The sequence below is a fragment of the Cebus imitator genome, unplaced genomic scaffold, assembly GCF_001604975.1.
Source record: "Cebus imitator isolate Cc_AM_T3 unplaced genomic scaffold, Cebus_imitator-1.0 Scaffold51, whole genome shotgun sequence".
Taxonomy (NCBI): Eukaryota; Metazoa; Chordata; class Mammalia; order Primates; family Cebidae; genus Cebus; species Cebus imitator.
In genome coordinates, this window is record NW_016107366.1 from 10902359 (window position 1) to 10916485 (window position 14127).

The following is a 14127-nucleotide window of genomic DNA, read 5'->3' on the forward strand; positions in this document are numbered from 1 at the left end:
CACCCCACCTCACCCCCACCCTAACCTCACCCACCTCACCCGCACCCCACCCATGCTGCCTGGTCCTCCAGACCCTCCAACCATAGCATCTTTCAACTTAGATGGGGCAGGGCAGGTTGGGCTGAGGATGCTTGCAAGTTGCCTGCCACTCCTGCCTCATACTGGCCCTTTGGAGGACTGGCAGCGTTTCTCTCTTTAGAGCTCTGAGCCTCCTTTTAAGAAGTCCCATAACTTGGGTGCTGCCGTGAGTTAGGAGGCCCAAGCTGGCCCCACTAGTCATCAGCAATTGGTCTCCCAGCTGAGACCCAGACATTTGGGAGCATGAGGAGAGGAACCCTTCCTGCTGAGCCCTGTCTGAATTCCTGACCCACAGAATTATTATTATTATTATTATTATTTCGAGATGGAGTTTCGCCCTTGTTGCCCAGGATGGAGTGCAGTGGCGCGATCTCAGATCACTGCAATCTCTGCCTCCTGGGTTCAAGTGATTCTCCTGCCTCAGCCTCCCAAGTAGCTGGGATTACAGGCCTCAGCCACCACACCTGGCTAATTTTTTGTATTTTTAGTAGAGACAGGGTTTCACCCTGTTGTCCAGGCTGGTCTTGAACTCCTGACCTCAGGTGATCCACCCGCCTGGGCCTCCCAAAGTGCTGGGATTATAGGCTAGAGCCACTGTGCCTGGCCCTCCACAGAATTATTTTAGGGGCTATAATAATAAGCTGTTTTAAGTCATGGAATGTCTTTCACTACATCAATAATGAGGCTGCCTGGAATACTGTATGAACAGACCTTGGGATCTTAGGATTTTAAAATAATAGTAACAGTATCTAATAGTACTTAGAACTTTGATCATGTGGCAGCCACTGCTTTCTAAGTCAATGTGCACTGTCTCATCTAAAGAGCGTTAGAAACTTGTATGTACCGTTGGTAAGCGGTAGAGCCCGGATTTGGACCCAGCTTGGCCTTGGAGCCTGTACCTTTACTTACACTTGGTCTATTCCTGGTGACTGTGGGAAATGGGAATCAGAGACCTGGGCAATCTCAGCATCCCAGAGTGTTGGACTCAGAATCTTGGAACTCAGGACCTCAGGATCCCAGAATTTTCTGTACATTGAGTGTCTGACCCCTTAGGGGTGAGGCAGGAACTCAGCATGTGTGATGGAAGTGGAAACACCGAGGTCCTGGGAGAGGCCAAGGTCCAAGTGGCCCAGCAGTTCTGCCCACCTGGTCCAAGGTTCACACCTTGGTCCTTTTCATCCCCTTGCCTGTCAGCGGCACTCCTGGCTTTCTGTCGCTTGTAGGGTGTGGGGGACAGAGTTGGAGGAGCCTTGAATGGTTGCCTGGGGTATCTGGTAACAAAATTCCTTCCCCATCCTTTTTGAGTATCTCTTCCTAAGTGGGAGGCTCTCACCACCTTCCCAAAGCAACTGGTTCCGTTTTTAGAAATGCTTCTTTTAGTTGCCTGAAACTAGGTTATAGGATCTGACTGTCAAGAGTCCCCTTCGTGTCACTTCAGGAAGGTGGACACCCAGCTTAGACACTCCCTGTCATCCATAGTGGGGAGGTCAGTGCCTTTGCCATTTCTTCTCATGACCTCCTTTCCTGCAGTGATTCTGCAGGAAAGGAACAGAGTGGAACAGACACTGATGAAGACCAAGTCGAGAGAGTGACCATGTGAGGACCTCGTTTCTCTAGCTTGCTTACTGTGATTACCACCCCCCTGCCCAAAACAGTCCTACCTCACTGAATCCTCCATCTGGTGACCCTGCCACTTTCTCAGTATTTGTCATCCCCCTCCTCTTTACTCCCTCTGCCCAGTTCAGATTCACTCCCTTGCAATCCTCCAGTTCCCCAGCCCCTCTCCCTCCATCAGACTTGGTTGGCACCCCCCTCCCATCCTGTGTACCTGCACCTGAGCTGCTGACCTCCATTGGGCACCTGCCGTGGTGAACCATTCCTCTACTTACCAGTCAAACCGCCCTCCTCCCACCACTCTCTTCTGAAAGACCCCATCATTTTCTCACTACGAAACCAGTGCCTCCAGATGGATCAGTCCCAGCCCCTAAGCAGGTCCCTTCTAGATGTGGTTCTAGAACACCCCTGGCTGCCTGTGTTGGGTGGGCTCTATGGTGTTGGTGTCTAGGGAGGAGAAGGATGGTCCTGTGCTTACCCTGGGGGCATGGGTCAAGAAGTGCTGTCTTTGCTTCTCACTTCACTTTGGGATCCCACGGCACAGGAAGCAGGGTGCCCCACCTCCTCCATTACATGCACACCCCTCCCACTCCCAGCCTTGACAGCACCACTCCCCTTCCCAGGCCTTACCTGCCTACAGCAAAGACAGTCAGCCCAATGGTGAGGTTCTGCTGACTAGCCTCTTGCTGGGCCACATCTGGGTCAAAAGTGCCATCCCAAATAATGGGAGCCCCCCAGGGGGTGCAGGTCAGAACTTCAGGCCGGGCCCTGGCCAGGGCAGGGATGGGAAAGAGCTTCATTCATCCATCCGCTTGGTGTATGCTCACTGCCACCTCCCCAGTGCTGAGCCCTAGGGACCCACAGGCGGATGATACCTAGCTGCTGCACCTGGAAGCCTCCAGCTCAGGGCAACACAGAGGACTGGGAAGCGTATAGCCCGATGGAGGCTGTTGGGTTTGGTGGAGCAGTGCTTGGCTCTGCTGGGGTGGGAGATGTGAGGAGGGCAGGGACATGGGGCAGAGCTCTGTAGGGTTTGGGGGTACTCTTGAAGTGGGAGGGATAGGAGCTTCTTACCAGGGATGCAGGGCACCTGTGAAGTTGTCTCTCAGCAGCGACACTGTGGCTGAAGGACAGACACCCATGGGGATGAAGGTTTCCAGATGTCTATGGCAGGGGGTGGGCAGCCATGAGAAGCATGTCAGCCTGCCCAGGAGCCCTCTGGCTTTGCTTATTACAAGGAGAGAGGGCTCACAAGGACACTTGAGCTGAGCTAGCTCCCACCCTCCATCCATCAAGGAGACACTTAGACAGATCCCCTTTAACCCTGACTCTGTGGTCCCACCTCAAGTGCTGGGGAAAGGGGCTTGTACCTGAATTTAGGGAGGCCACACAGGAACAGGCCTAAGAGGCCAAGTGCAAGTAGGATCTGCCGCCAGAAAATTCTCTTCCAGGCTCTGGGGGTGGAAGTGGAGGGGGGCATCGGCAACTCATGTATATGTGTAGATACACATATTTATACACACACATACATGAAAAGTCTTTCCTACTTCCGGCCATCCAGTTCCTCTGCATGGAAGTGTCCAGTGTTACCAGTTTCTTGTGTGTCCTTCAAGAGACAGTCTATGCATACGTGTCTATGCAATGTGTATGCAAATATAAATATGGTAGCAAATACTCTCTCTTCTCCCCTGCCCCACCACAAATGGTAGCACAGTGGACACAATGTTCTGAACCTTTCATTTTCCACTTCGAGGCTATTTCATCTCAGTGCTCAGAGAATTTCCTCACCCTTGTCAGCTGCCAAGGGTGATACAGATTGGAGACAGCATAATTTAGCTGTTTCACATGGGGCAGGCCCCTGCAAACCTGCCCCCAAAGTCTTAGGAAGCTGAGAGGCCAGAGGAAGAGGCTGTCAAGTCCAGCTTCTTAGAAAGAAACATTTAATAGGGATTTAAATAGCTTGGGTGGCTGTGACACCAGATGGTGGATCCCTGAGCCATGACCCTTGTTATGCCATGACTACGCCCTTGTCAGGTTTCAGCCACAGCTGAGGTCTGAGGGGAGTGGGTGGATGGGCGAAGAGCTGAAAGAACAGTTTGGGGCTGTAGGCAGGTGATACATAGTTTTATTCAGCAGCTCTCTCATCAGCAGCTTACTCACACTGGCTCTCTCACTGTCCACCTTGATCTTGGCCATCTGCTCCAGCACTGTGGCTCCTCTCAACAGCTGGCTCTGAGGCTCCTGCTGCCCCTATGTCTGCAGCTGTAATCCCTGGCCTGCAAGGCCAGCTCTGTCAGGGTCAGCAGCTTAACTCTTTCCCCTTAGGCACAAGCCAGTTCCTGGTTCCCCCTGCCCACCTTCAAGGAGACCGGCTCTCCCTTATAGGAGTTAGTAGTGTTATTCCCTCTCTGGGCACGTGCACGAACTGTGCCATGCAATGCCTTGCTGCACTGAACCAAGCCCCATGCACAGCAGGGCAGTTATACCTTCTATGGACAACACTGGCCCAGAGCCAAGTATGAACTTGAACAGGTTACATAACAAGTGGAATATGCTCCTGTGCCCTAAACTCACTGAGTCACTCTGTCCTGGATGTCTGCCTCAGCCTATTCTTTGACCAAAGCACATCCATAGACCTTATAGGCCCCCAGACCCAGGGCTTATATACCACAGGGAGAGGGTGCATGTGCTTCAGAAGGGATGTGTAGGACAAGTGAAGTATGATAACATCAGATTTGTTTTGACCCAAGGGCAAGATGTATAGTAAGTATGTGATCTTACACAAGGAACAGTGGATATGCTGGAAATCTTAGGGAGCTTCCTGAAACCCGGGTTAATCAGAACCAACATGACGGATGAGCTTCCAAGATGAAGTTGCCTTGGCCTCCACAGTACCTAACCAGGTCACTTAGGATGAACCTTTAGATGCCTGATCCTTTCTTTTCCTCAGCAGTGCTGCAGGGCATGACCTTGGGCAGGTTGTGGGGATGATAACATTAGGGGTTGAGGTGCTTATCCTGAGTGGAGGGTGGGACTGACCTTGGACAGGAGAGGCCGGGAGAGGACGCACAGGTGTTTGTGGCTCAGTGATGGGGAGTTTTTTTTTTTTGTTTTTTTATTTTGTTTTGTTTTAGAAACAGCCTAACTCTGTCACCCAGGCTGGAGTGTTGTGATGCGATCACAGATCACTGTGGCCTCAAACTTCTGGGCTCAAGCTATCGTCCCACCTCAGCCTTCTGTACAGCTGGGACTATAGATGTCTAATTGTTTTTTATTTGAAACGGGGTCTTGCTATGTTGCTTATCCTTGTCTCCAACTTGGCAGCTCTCTCAATCAATCCTCCCACCTCAGTAACTGAGGGTTAAGAGCTGTTTGGGACTTAGAGAAGAGTTATTGGGCTGGCTGTGGTCAGAGATCATGTGTCTGTGGTGGCTCCAGTCACCAGGCCAGGTGAACTCCTCCAAGCAGAGCTCAGCAGCCCAGTTCCTGGCTCAGAGGAGGTGGGCTTTGGGATTTGTCCACAGTTCGTTGTTTTCCAGGAAGGGCCCCAAATGCTGAGAATCTTAATAAGTTCCTTCTGGGGAGCTCGCTCCACTGTCCTCAGCCTTCCTGAGTGCTCACATATCTAGAGCAACTGCAGCCACATGGTGAGGAGCACAGACACAGGCGCCAGAGCCCTGAGTTCAAATCCTAACTCTACCACTCATTAGCTGTCTGACCCTTGGCAAGGTCTGGTCCTCTGCATATCAGTGTCATCTGTAGGATGAGGATAATAAGAACACTACCTGCTTTAGGGCTGTCATTGCATTCACACAAGCTAAGCAATGAGAACAAGGCCTCTTATGTTTCGATAGCTCACTCAGCTTTAGCTCATGATAACCTTTCTTCCTGAGCACACCCTGATCGTCCCCTGGGCAGCCTCCTGACTCCACTCCCTGCCCTACAAATCCTTTCAAAACCTGGCGCCCCTGGTCTCTTTCAAGAAGCCTGCCTGCCTCAGACCCTCCTGCCCCTGCCTCTCCTGCTGCCCCAGGTAACTGTTCCTCGGCAGGTGTGTCTAGTGAAGGGTGCTGAGAACTGCCTTGCAGGTGTGTGGATCCACCTGCGCACCGTCTCCAAGCACAGCACCTCCTCCAGTTCACTGCACCGAGCCGGAAACCTGGGTATGCCCTCACCCCTCCTGCTCTGCACCTGCTGTCTGCTGTCAGTCCCAGGTTGACCTGGTCTCCTTGATGTCTGTCCCTCCTGCTCTTCCTCATGGCCCAGAGTGACCCTGGCCTGCTCCTCCATCACGGGATCATTGCAGCAGCACTCTTCATGCTCCCAGTCACTTCCTCCACAGCCCCAGAGTCACCTCATGACAAGTCAGCCTGCCTTAACAGGTTCCATGTCACACAAACAGGTAAATCCTCAAAAATGAAGTGCATTTAGTAGGCAAATATATGGAAAAATGTTCACCCTCACTGGTAATCAAAGACATACAAATTAGAACAAGGTGGTGGTATGTTTTGCTTGTAAAATGAGCACTTTAAAAAAAGACAATGGGGCTGGGAGGGGCTCGTGCATGAAATCTCAGTGTTTTGGGAGGTCAAGACAGGAGGATTGCTTGAGGCCAGGAGTTTGAGATTAGCCCGGGCAACACAGCAAGACCCTGCCTCTGCAGAAAATTAAAAATTAGCCAGATGGTGTACATGTGTAGTCCAAGCTATTCAGGAGGCTGAGGCAGGAGGATCGCGTGAGCCCAGGAGTTATAGGTTACAGTGAGCTATGATCATGCCACTGGACTCCAGCCTGGTGACAGAGGGAGAACCTGTCTTAATTTAAAAAAAAAAGCCATAATGAGAATAGCCAAGGTGCAAGAATGCAGTGAGATCAGCACTCTTAGACTTGCTGGTGGAAGTGTAAATTGCCACAGCCTTTTGGAAAGCTACGTAGCTATGGGAATTGAAAGTGTTTAATATTCTTTGATTCAATAATTCCCAGCTTCTGGGAATCTGTTCAAAGGAGATAATCTTCAGAATGAGAAAAGTTTATGCATCAAGATGTTCATCAGTTTCTGTTTAGTTCTGAATTCAAAATATGTTTATTGGACACAAGCTCAGCCTCAAGCACTATGCTAAGTTGGGGATTCAGAGGTCAATGAGGCACAGACCCTGTCTTCAGGGTATGGAGCCAGGAAGATGTGGGTGTAGTGGGGGAGGGGTGAGGGACTGGGTCACATGACAGACTGAAAACAGATGCATGGAACACAGCACAATGAATTCTGTGATTGGGAAAAATACCAGATGCTGTGAGGCAAATTGGAATGTAGCACCTGAGTCTTGGTAGATGAGGAGGAAGTCGGGGCCTCCTGGGGGAGGAGGTACTTCTAAGCTGGGACCTAAAAAATTATTAATAGAAGTTCTTCAGGTGAAGGAAGCATGGAGGGGGAAGAGCAGTCCATGAAAAAGAAACCACAATGTGCAGAAGCGAGGAAGGCTCACTCCTGGAATGTCTGTGAACTGCAGGGTGGAGAGTAGTAGCAGACGAGAAGGGAGGGAGTAGGGTGCACAGGTGAGCCGGGGCCAGGTCACCCGGGGCCCGAATTTCAGGCTCGGAGGATTGGACTTCAGGGGAACAGGTATTTCCTCCAGGGAGTGACTCAGTCAGATTTTTATTTGCAAACACACACACAGACACACAAACACCCCTAAAGTATTCCCACTGAAATCTGGAGCCTGGCCATGGTGGGGTGGCAGGGAAGGCACTGCTGGAGGCAGGAAGATAAGTTAGGTGCCAGCCCCTGGGAGGCATTAGGAGCAACAGCAAGGTGTTGGCAGCTGGATGGGGAGGATTAGGTGAAGGGCTGTCTAGGAGGGCACATGGGCCAGACTTGGCCATGGATTAGAGGGACGGGGCGGGGGGACCACAAAGAAGATGCTTGGTAGTCTGGTTGGAGGAAGGGGGCTGAAGCCCAGAAGGCAGGCAGGCTCAGGAGAAAGTTTTATGATTTACCAGGAGGGCCAGGATGTCATGGGAGACAGGGAGAGAGTCCAGAGAGAGAGGAGGCTAGGGCCCAGGCCCAGACCAGGTGGGAATGGGAGGGAGAATGAGCAGGTAGAGGACTTAAGGAGGGGCACATGGGTGGGGTGGGAGTGGGGCTGTCTTTCCAGAAGTCGGGCTGTCACAGGAAAGAGACAGTATGGCAGCTAGAGGGGACGGGGTTGTACTGATGGATGTGTTCTTGTTTCCCTTACACAAGTGAGACTTGAGGTTGGTTGAATGCTGCCAGGAAAGCACCCTTAGAGAAGGCGTTTTGGGTCACAGGCAGAGGCATCGTCTGAGCTGCTCAAACATAACTGAAGAAGACTCTAGTGTCTAGCTGAAGGGACTGGCTAAATAAACATGTTAGGAAGATTCTGTGGTCACGTAGAAAAATGCTCACACAGGAACATTAAAGGAACAAAGCAGGATCTAAAATTGATGTGCACTCTGATTACAATTTAGCAAGAATAAAAACGTACAGAAAATAAGACTAAAAGGAAGAATGTATTTGTCCAATAAAATTATGGTTTCTTATTTTCTTCCCAATTGTCTGTAATGTATTTACAATATGTTGCTTTTTTGATGAAGGAAAAATTCAAAGTCAGCAATTAAAAAAAATTAAGTTATTTTGTGACTTCCTACTGATTGCAGGACACCATCCACATCTCTTAACCATGCCCGAGAAGCCTTCCAAGTCCGGGCTCTCCACTGTAACACTGGAAGTGCCCACAGCCCCTGGCCAGTGTGCCTGCAGCTCGGAATGGAGACTCCACAGTGAGTAGTCCCAGGATGTTCCTGTGGCCTTGTCTGAAAAAGTAAACTCATGCCTCAACCTCAGGTTCATCAGTAGGGAACTGGATGAATGAATTAGGCCTATCTGTACAGGTTGGGTATCCCTTATCCAACAGTTTAGACCAAAAGTGTTTTGGATTTTAGACTTTTTTGGTGTTTTCAATATTTGCATTGTATTTACTGACTAAGTATCCCTAATATGGAATCAGAAATCCAAAATACTCCAGTGGGAGCATTTCCTTTGAATGTCCTGTCAGTGCTCAAACATTTTTGGATTTTAGAGTGTTTTGGATTTCAGATGTTTGGATGAGGGGTACTCAACTTGCATAATAGAGATCAACATGGCTATTAAAAAGGGTGAGGTAGATTTATTTGTGCTCTCTGGAAAAGAGACCCTAATGTGTTAAGGTGAAAAGGAAGGAGCACTAATATGGAGAGGCAGACTTTGCTTCTGGCAGGGGGAAGTGCCTGTGCCCGTGCCCCCAAGCCTTGACAGGCATGCATAGCAGCATTCTTTCATGATGCATAGGAAGAGATCTAGAATAGCATCATCCAGTGGAAGTATAATGTGAGCCACATATGTAATTTAAACATTTCTAATAGCCACATTAAAACAGGGAAACAGGTGTAAATTTGGATGTGCTGGGTTAAATAAAAATACTGTTACAAATAATTTAATTCCCCACATGCAGCTCATCAGTAAACCCTGTGGGTACTCCCACTCATTCTCCCCTGTCCCCCCCACTCAATCTTCCCCCACCCTCCCACTCACTCTCCCCATCCTGTGTTCTCAGTGATTTATCTCAGTAACCCAAGTGGGACCCCTGCTTTCTCCCGACAGCCAAGTTGTTGCTTCTGCCTCCTTCCTAGTGCCCAAAGCTCTCCTCCTGGCCTCCCTCACTGCCCTATTGGTGCCTGCTTGTTTCTCATCTGGATTCCTGTAACAGTCTCCTGACCCTGCCTCCCGGTCTGCATTCTTCACCCTTTATCATGAAGTCTCCTAGGCTTCCCCACTTCTGTATTCCACTCTGATTACTCTCTTCCTGCCATTGGCCAACAAGTTCCACATTATTCCTTAGCACCCAGCTTCCTCCTGTCTGAAGCCAGCCTTGATATCTCATCTTAGGTCCCTCCCCCAGCATGTCCCTCTGTCCCTTTTCCAGACCTCTCCTCCAGTACTTGCCAAGTGATGCTAGGGACTCTCTACCACACTAGGCTCCAGGTTTCTCTGTTTTGCCAGCCTTTGTTTTCCTGGTGCCAACTCCCAGAACTTGCCTTATAATTCATGCTGTTGATAATTACTTGTTCAGCAAATGAATGAAATGATGAATGAGTTATTTGTGTTCATTCTCTCTTCCAAATTGACTGGTACCCCTTTGCTTAAAACTATTTTCTTCAGGATTATGTCTGCATTCCTTATGCATAATCCCAGACACTTACTGAGATGGACACTTGGCCAAGTGTTCTATGTGCCTGTCCTGTTGAAAGCACACCACAACCCCTTGAAGGAGATGCTTTGCTTATATCTGCTTTATAAATGAGGAAACTGAGGCTTAGAAGGTTAAATCACTTGCTTAGGGTTGCACTTGCTCATGGGATAGAGCAGAGGTCCCACTTGGGTCATTGGGATCAATCGCTGAGAACACAGAAAATGAAGGAAATGCAAATTGCAGCTTGAGAACTACTGAGTCAGGACACCCAAGTGGACACCACTGTCCAGAGGACACATAATACCTGAGGGCAGCACTCAGCAAGAGGGCTGGGCCAGGGTCACTGTGTGAGAGAGGACTCGCAGAGGCTTGGAGCAGATCTGACTGACAGCTCACCTCTGCAAGGCTGGGCAGCCTTATTGGTGTGAATCAGATGCACCATATCTTCTTTTAGGAGTAGGTTTGGTTCCCTCCCTCTTTGCTGTACACATAAACTCAGGTGGGGCCTGGCTTTCATTTTCTTCCATAAAGGGAAAATTAAGGTCCAGAAAGTGAAAAGGACTGCCTAGAGTCCTATAGGCCAGTGGCGCACCTGTGCACGTGGCCTGCACTCCAGCAGCAGGAGAGGAGGCAGCACATGGGATGTTCTTGCCTGGGGGCTCCCCAACCTCAGCACCCTCCTCCTTCCCTGTCAGCTTAGGGTCCTGCTAGCCATTTCCTGCCTCCTGGGACACAGGCTTTTCAGTCCCTGGTTCTACCCTTTGAGGATCAACTAATCAGTGTGTTTCTCCTCCAGTAAGAATCTGTGTTCTTTAGGTGAAAGCCTCCAACCTACTGCAAGTTCACAGGGTGCACCTTCAATAGGCATTTGCTGTTCCTATTGTATACACTTTACACCAAGGCATTTGCATGGAGGGTAAGGGTTGGGGTTGGGCTTTGAGTAGGACAGTCAGATCCCCCAACCAGAGCTTCCAGCATGGCATTTGGGCTCCATTTGACCTGGGCCTGCCTCAGCCCTGAGGCTCCTCTCACAAGGTTCCCAACCCTGTTATTTCTCCCCATGGGCTTGGCTTCTCCCCTCCCCACTTATTATTCAGCTCCTGTCTGAGCTCCTGGAGGGTTGGCTGCAGCTGGGCTTCTCCAGTTCCTAGAAGCCTGGTCAAACCCCATACTGGCAGCTGGCAAGGCTGCCTCGGGAGGTGCACTGTGGGAGGTAGGCGAGATGCTGCGTAAGGTGCCACAGGAGCAGGAAAAGGCCGGAGGGACTCTCTCTCCCTCTGTGGCTATCCCACCCTCTTCACCAGCCTCTCCCAATCAGGGTAGGGCAAACCTATGCTTATTCTGGGCTCTGGGCCTCAGCCAGGGCACACAGGCAGAGTTGGTCTTGTGAACTCCTGTGGTTAGGCCTGGGACTGGGTAGGACCCACCAGCTCCTCCTGCCCCTCCCATCCCCTGGCCTGGGAGCTCTTAGTCTGTCAAGGCCCCTGACCGGCCCACTCCTCCACATTTCTTGTTCAGATACTACCTGCAGAAGGTGGTCCATCAAGCTCTACCCTGTGTCCTGCTTCCCACTCTCCTTGCCTTCAAGAAAGGGTTAACGATTAGTCAGTAGGTCTTAAGGGGGCACAGGTTCCTAGTCCTGGACCATCAGTCCCAGTGGGGATAGAGGGAGCTCTCAGTTACAGTGGGGGAGGGAATATGCCCCTGGTCCTTTGCTTTCTGGCCCACCGAGGGGGTTTGGCATTAAGAGAAGCAAGAGAAATCCAACTTTTTGTTGGCTACAAAATCTTGTGAATACAGCCTTCCCCACCCCAGTGTCCATCCACATGGATTGTCTTTCTTCTCCTAGGGCAACGTCCCCTCTTGGAGCCGCCTTTCCCCCAGACCAGAGGCTCAGCTAGTATACTCCAGGGCTGGCTCTGGCACCTTCCCTTGGTATTGTTTTGGCCATCAGACTGGATCCGTCTTAGCTCAGCTGTCCCCACACTTTCTTCCTCTCCATACCGTTGTCCCCACTCACCTGAGTCCCTCGAGAGCCATATGGGGACGCTGGTAGGAGGGCTGGGAGCAAACTTTCCCAGCTCAGAGCCAGGGAAGAAATGGCCTGTTCCTGCAAATCTGGACCAAGCAGCTCCTGCCCGTCTGCCTCAGGAGCTGCACCCACAGGAGCAGTCAGGTGGACCAAGCAGCTCCTGCCCCTCTGCCTCAGGAGCTGCACTCACAGGAGCAGTCAGGAGGGACTGCCTGCAAGGGACCTGCTGGGGGTGGGACCTTTTTGGGAAGCTGGCCCCAAGGTGCGAGTGGAACTGGCAACACCCTGGAAGAGGGTGGGTCTGAGTAAGCCACCTCTGGTTGGCTGGAGGCTCTGTCATTTTGTACAGTCTCCTATTCCCTCCCCAGGGGAAGTGTCTTTGGTTCCTGGGAACAGCTGGGGATCAAAGTACGGTGTTTGCCACCCAGGAAAAACGCTGTTTTGCACAGAGCCTCAGCCAGATCTGAAGGGCACTGGGCACCTGTGACCTTGGACAGTTCACCTTGTGGAGCCCTTTACCTGCTTAGTGTCAGGCCTCCAAGTCCAAGCCTGGCCACAATAGCACTGGTGACCCACACGTACACCTCTGGATGGTCGCCAGAAGCCAGGAAGTCTGAAGTAACCACAGGTAACCAGTTGGCCACAGAAAGAAGTAAAACAACTTGTTCCTGCCTCAACGAATTGCTGCAACCTGCGACCATTGTTCCTGTTCAGCCTTGCAAAAATCACCACCCCCCCACAGGACATTGGGTTTTTCAAGACCCCCACCCCTGTAACGATGTAATTTACTGCACCCTCCCCTCTGATTGCAGCTGATACTCCTCACCCTTATGATCATGCCTGTTTGTAATAAATGACCCCTACCCTTGTTATCATGCATCCTGTGACGCCCTCCCCTTCCCCAGGATAGATTACCGACCCCTACCCTTATAATCATGCATCCTATGACCTCCTTTCCCTCCCTAAGATAGATTACCACCTTTAGCTGACCATTTGCCCCAACCCACATAACCAGTCCCCTCTCCTACCTCTTTGCCTAATTCCTTTCTCAGACTTGGCCTGCTTGCACCTAAGTATTAAATAAACGGCCTTGTTGCCCACACAAAGCCTGCCTGGTGGTCTCTTTACATGAGTGACACACTGACAATTGATGCCAAAACCCGGGATGGGGGAACTGCTACAGGCAGCCAAACCCCCGTCCCTACCCCTTGTGCTCACTCCGTGAAGAGACCTACCTATGACGTAGGCCCATCAGACCAGCCTGCGCATCCACTCACCATCCTCAGATCAGGTAAGTGGTTTGCCTCAACTCTTCTCTTTTGCCCTTCTCACTACCTGTCAGCTTCCTTCTCCTTCCAGTTTCATTTTCCTCTCCCTTTCAGTGGATACAAGAAAGACAGGACTTTCCATGAGGTTCATGACTGGAAAAAATCCTATGTAGGTCTTAGAACCAGGAGGACAGCCTTCCCTCAGTGACATCATTGCAGAGGCATCTGCTTTGCTCACTCACTTGTGCTTGTTTGCTTTAGTGACTGACCATTGTGGAGATGTCTGCTCTGGTCATTCACTCGCACTCATAGGGTGATGCATCAACACAGGGATGCCCCCTTTGACTGATTCACCCCAGGTTCAAACCAAGGTTTAGCCTGGGCCGCCTGCTAAGCTGCTTGGTCCCGCACTCACTTTCCTTGTCTCCGCCGCTCTTCTTAAACTATGGGCAACCTCCCGCCCTCTGTTCCTCCCTCCTCTCCCTTAGCCTGCGTTCTAAAAACCTCAGACCTCTCTGGCTATCACCTGACATAAAACCTCAGTGTCTTGTTTTCTTCTGCAATGCTGCTTGGCCACAGTATAAATTGGACAATGGCTCTAAATGGCCAGAAAATGGCATCTTTGGTTTTTCTATCCTGCAGGATCTAGACAACTTTTGTTGTAAAATGGGCAAATGGTCTGAAGTCCCCTAGTGCAGGGATTTTTCACACTTCACTCCCTTCCTGGCCTCTGCTTCCAATGTGACCCCTCTCAAATTCTCCTTCTTTCTCTCCCACCTGTGCCCCCTGTCCTTACTGCCAGTGCAGATTCTTCACTGTCAATAGACCCTTCTGACCTCTCCCTTCTCCCTCAGGCTGCCCCTCATCAGGCCAAACTGAACCCTAATCT

The 14127-nt window shown here is 50.8% G+C and overlaps 1 protein-coding gene across 2 annotated transcripts in view; it reads right to left on the reverse strand.

Moving 5' to 3' along the window:
* Positions 1–4808, reverse strand: part of A3GALT2 (alpha 1,3-galactosyltransferase 2) — a 6028-nt gene extending 1220 nt beyond the window's left edge. The window contains exons 1-3 of one of the 2 annotated variants that reach the window (XM_017527984.2): positions 3063–4808; positions 2767–2856; positions 2323–2460 (exon numbers count right to left, since the gene is read on the reverse strand). In XM_017527984.2, the coding sequence (XP_017383473.2) occupies positions 2323–2460; positions 2767–2856; positions 3063–3172 (338 nt within the window). In that variant the 5' untranslated portion in view covers positions 3173–4808. The remainder of the gene's footprint in view (positions 1–2322; positions 2461–2766; positions 2857–3062) is intronic. The other variant, XM_037738274.1, reaches the window with a different exon arrangement.
* Between the last annotated feature and the right edge of the window lie 9319 nt (positions 4809–14127).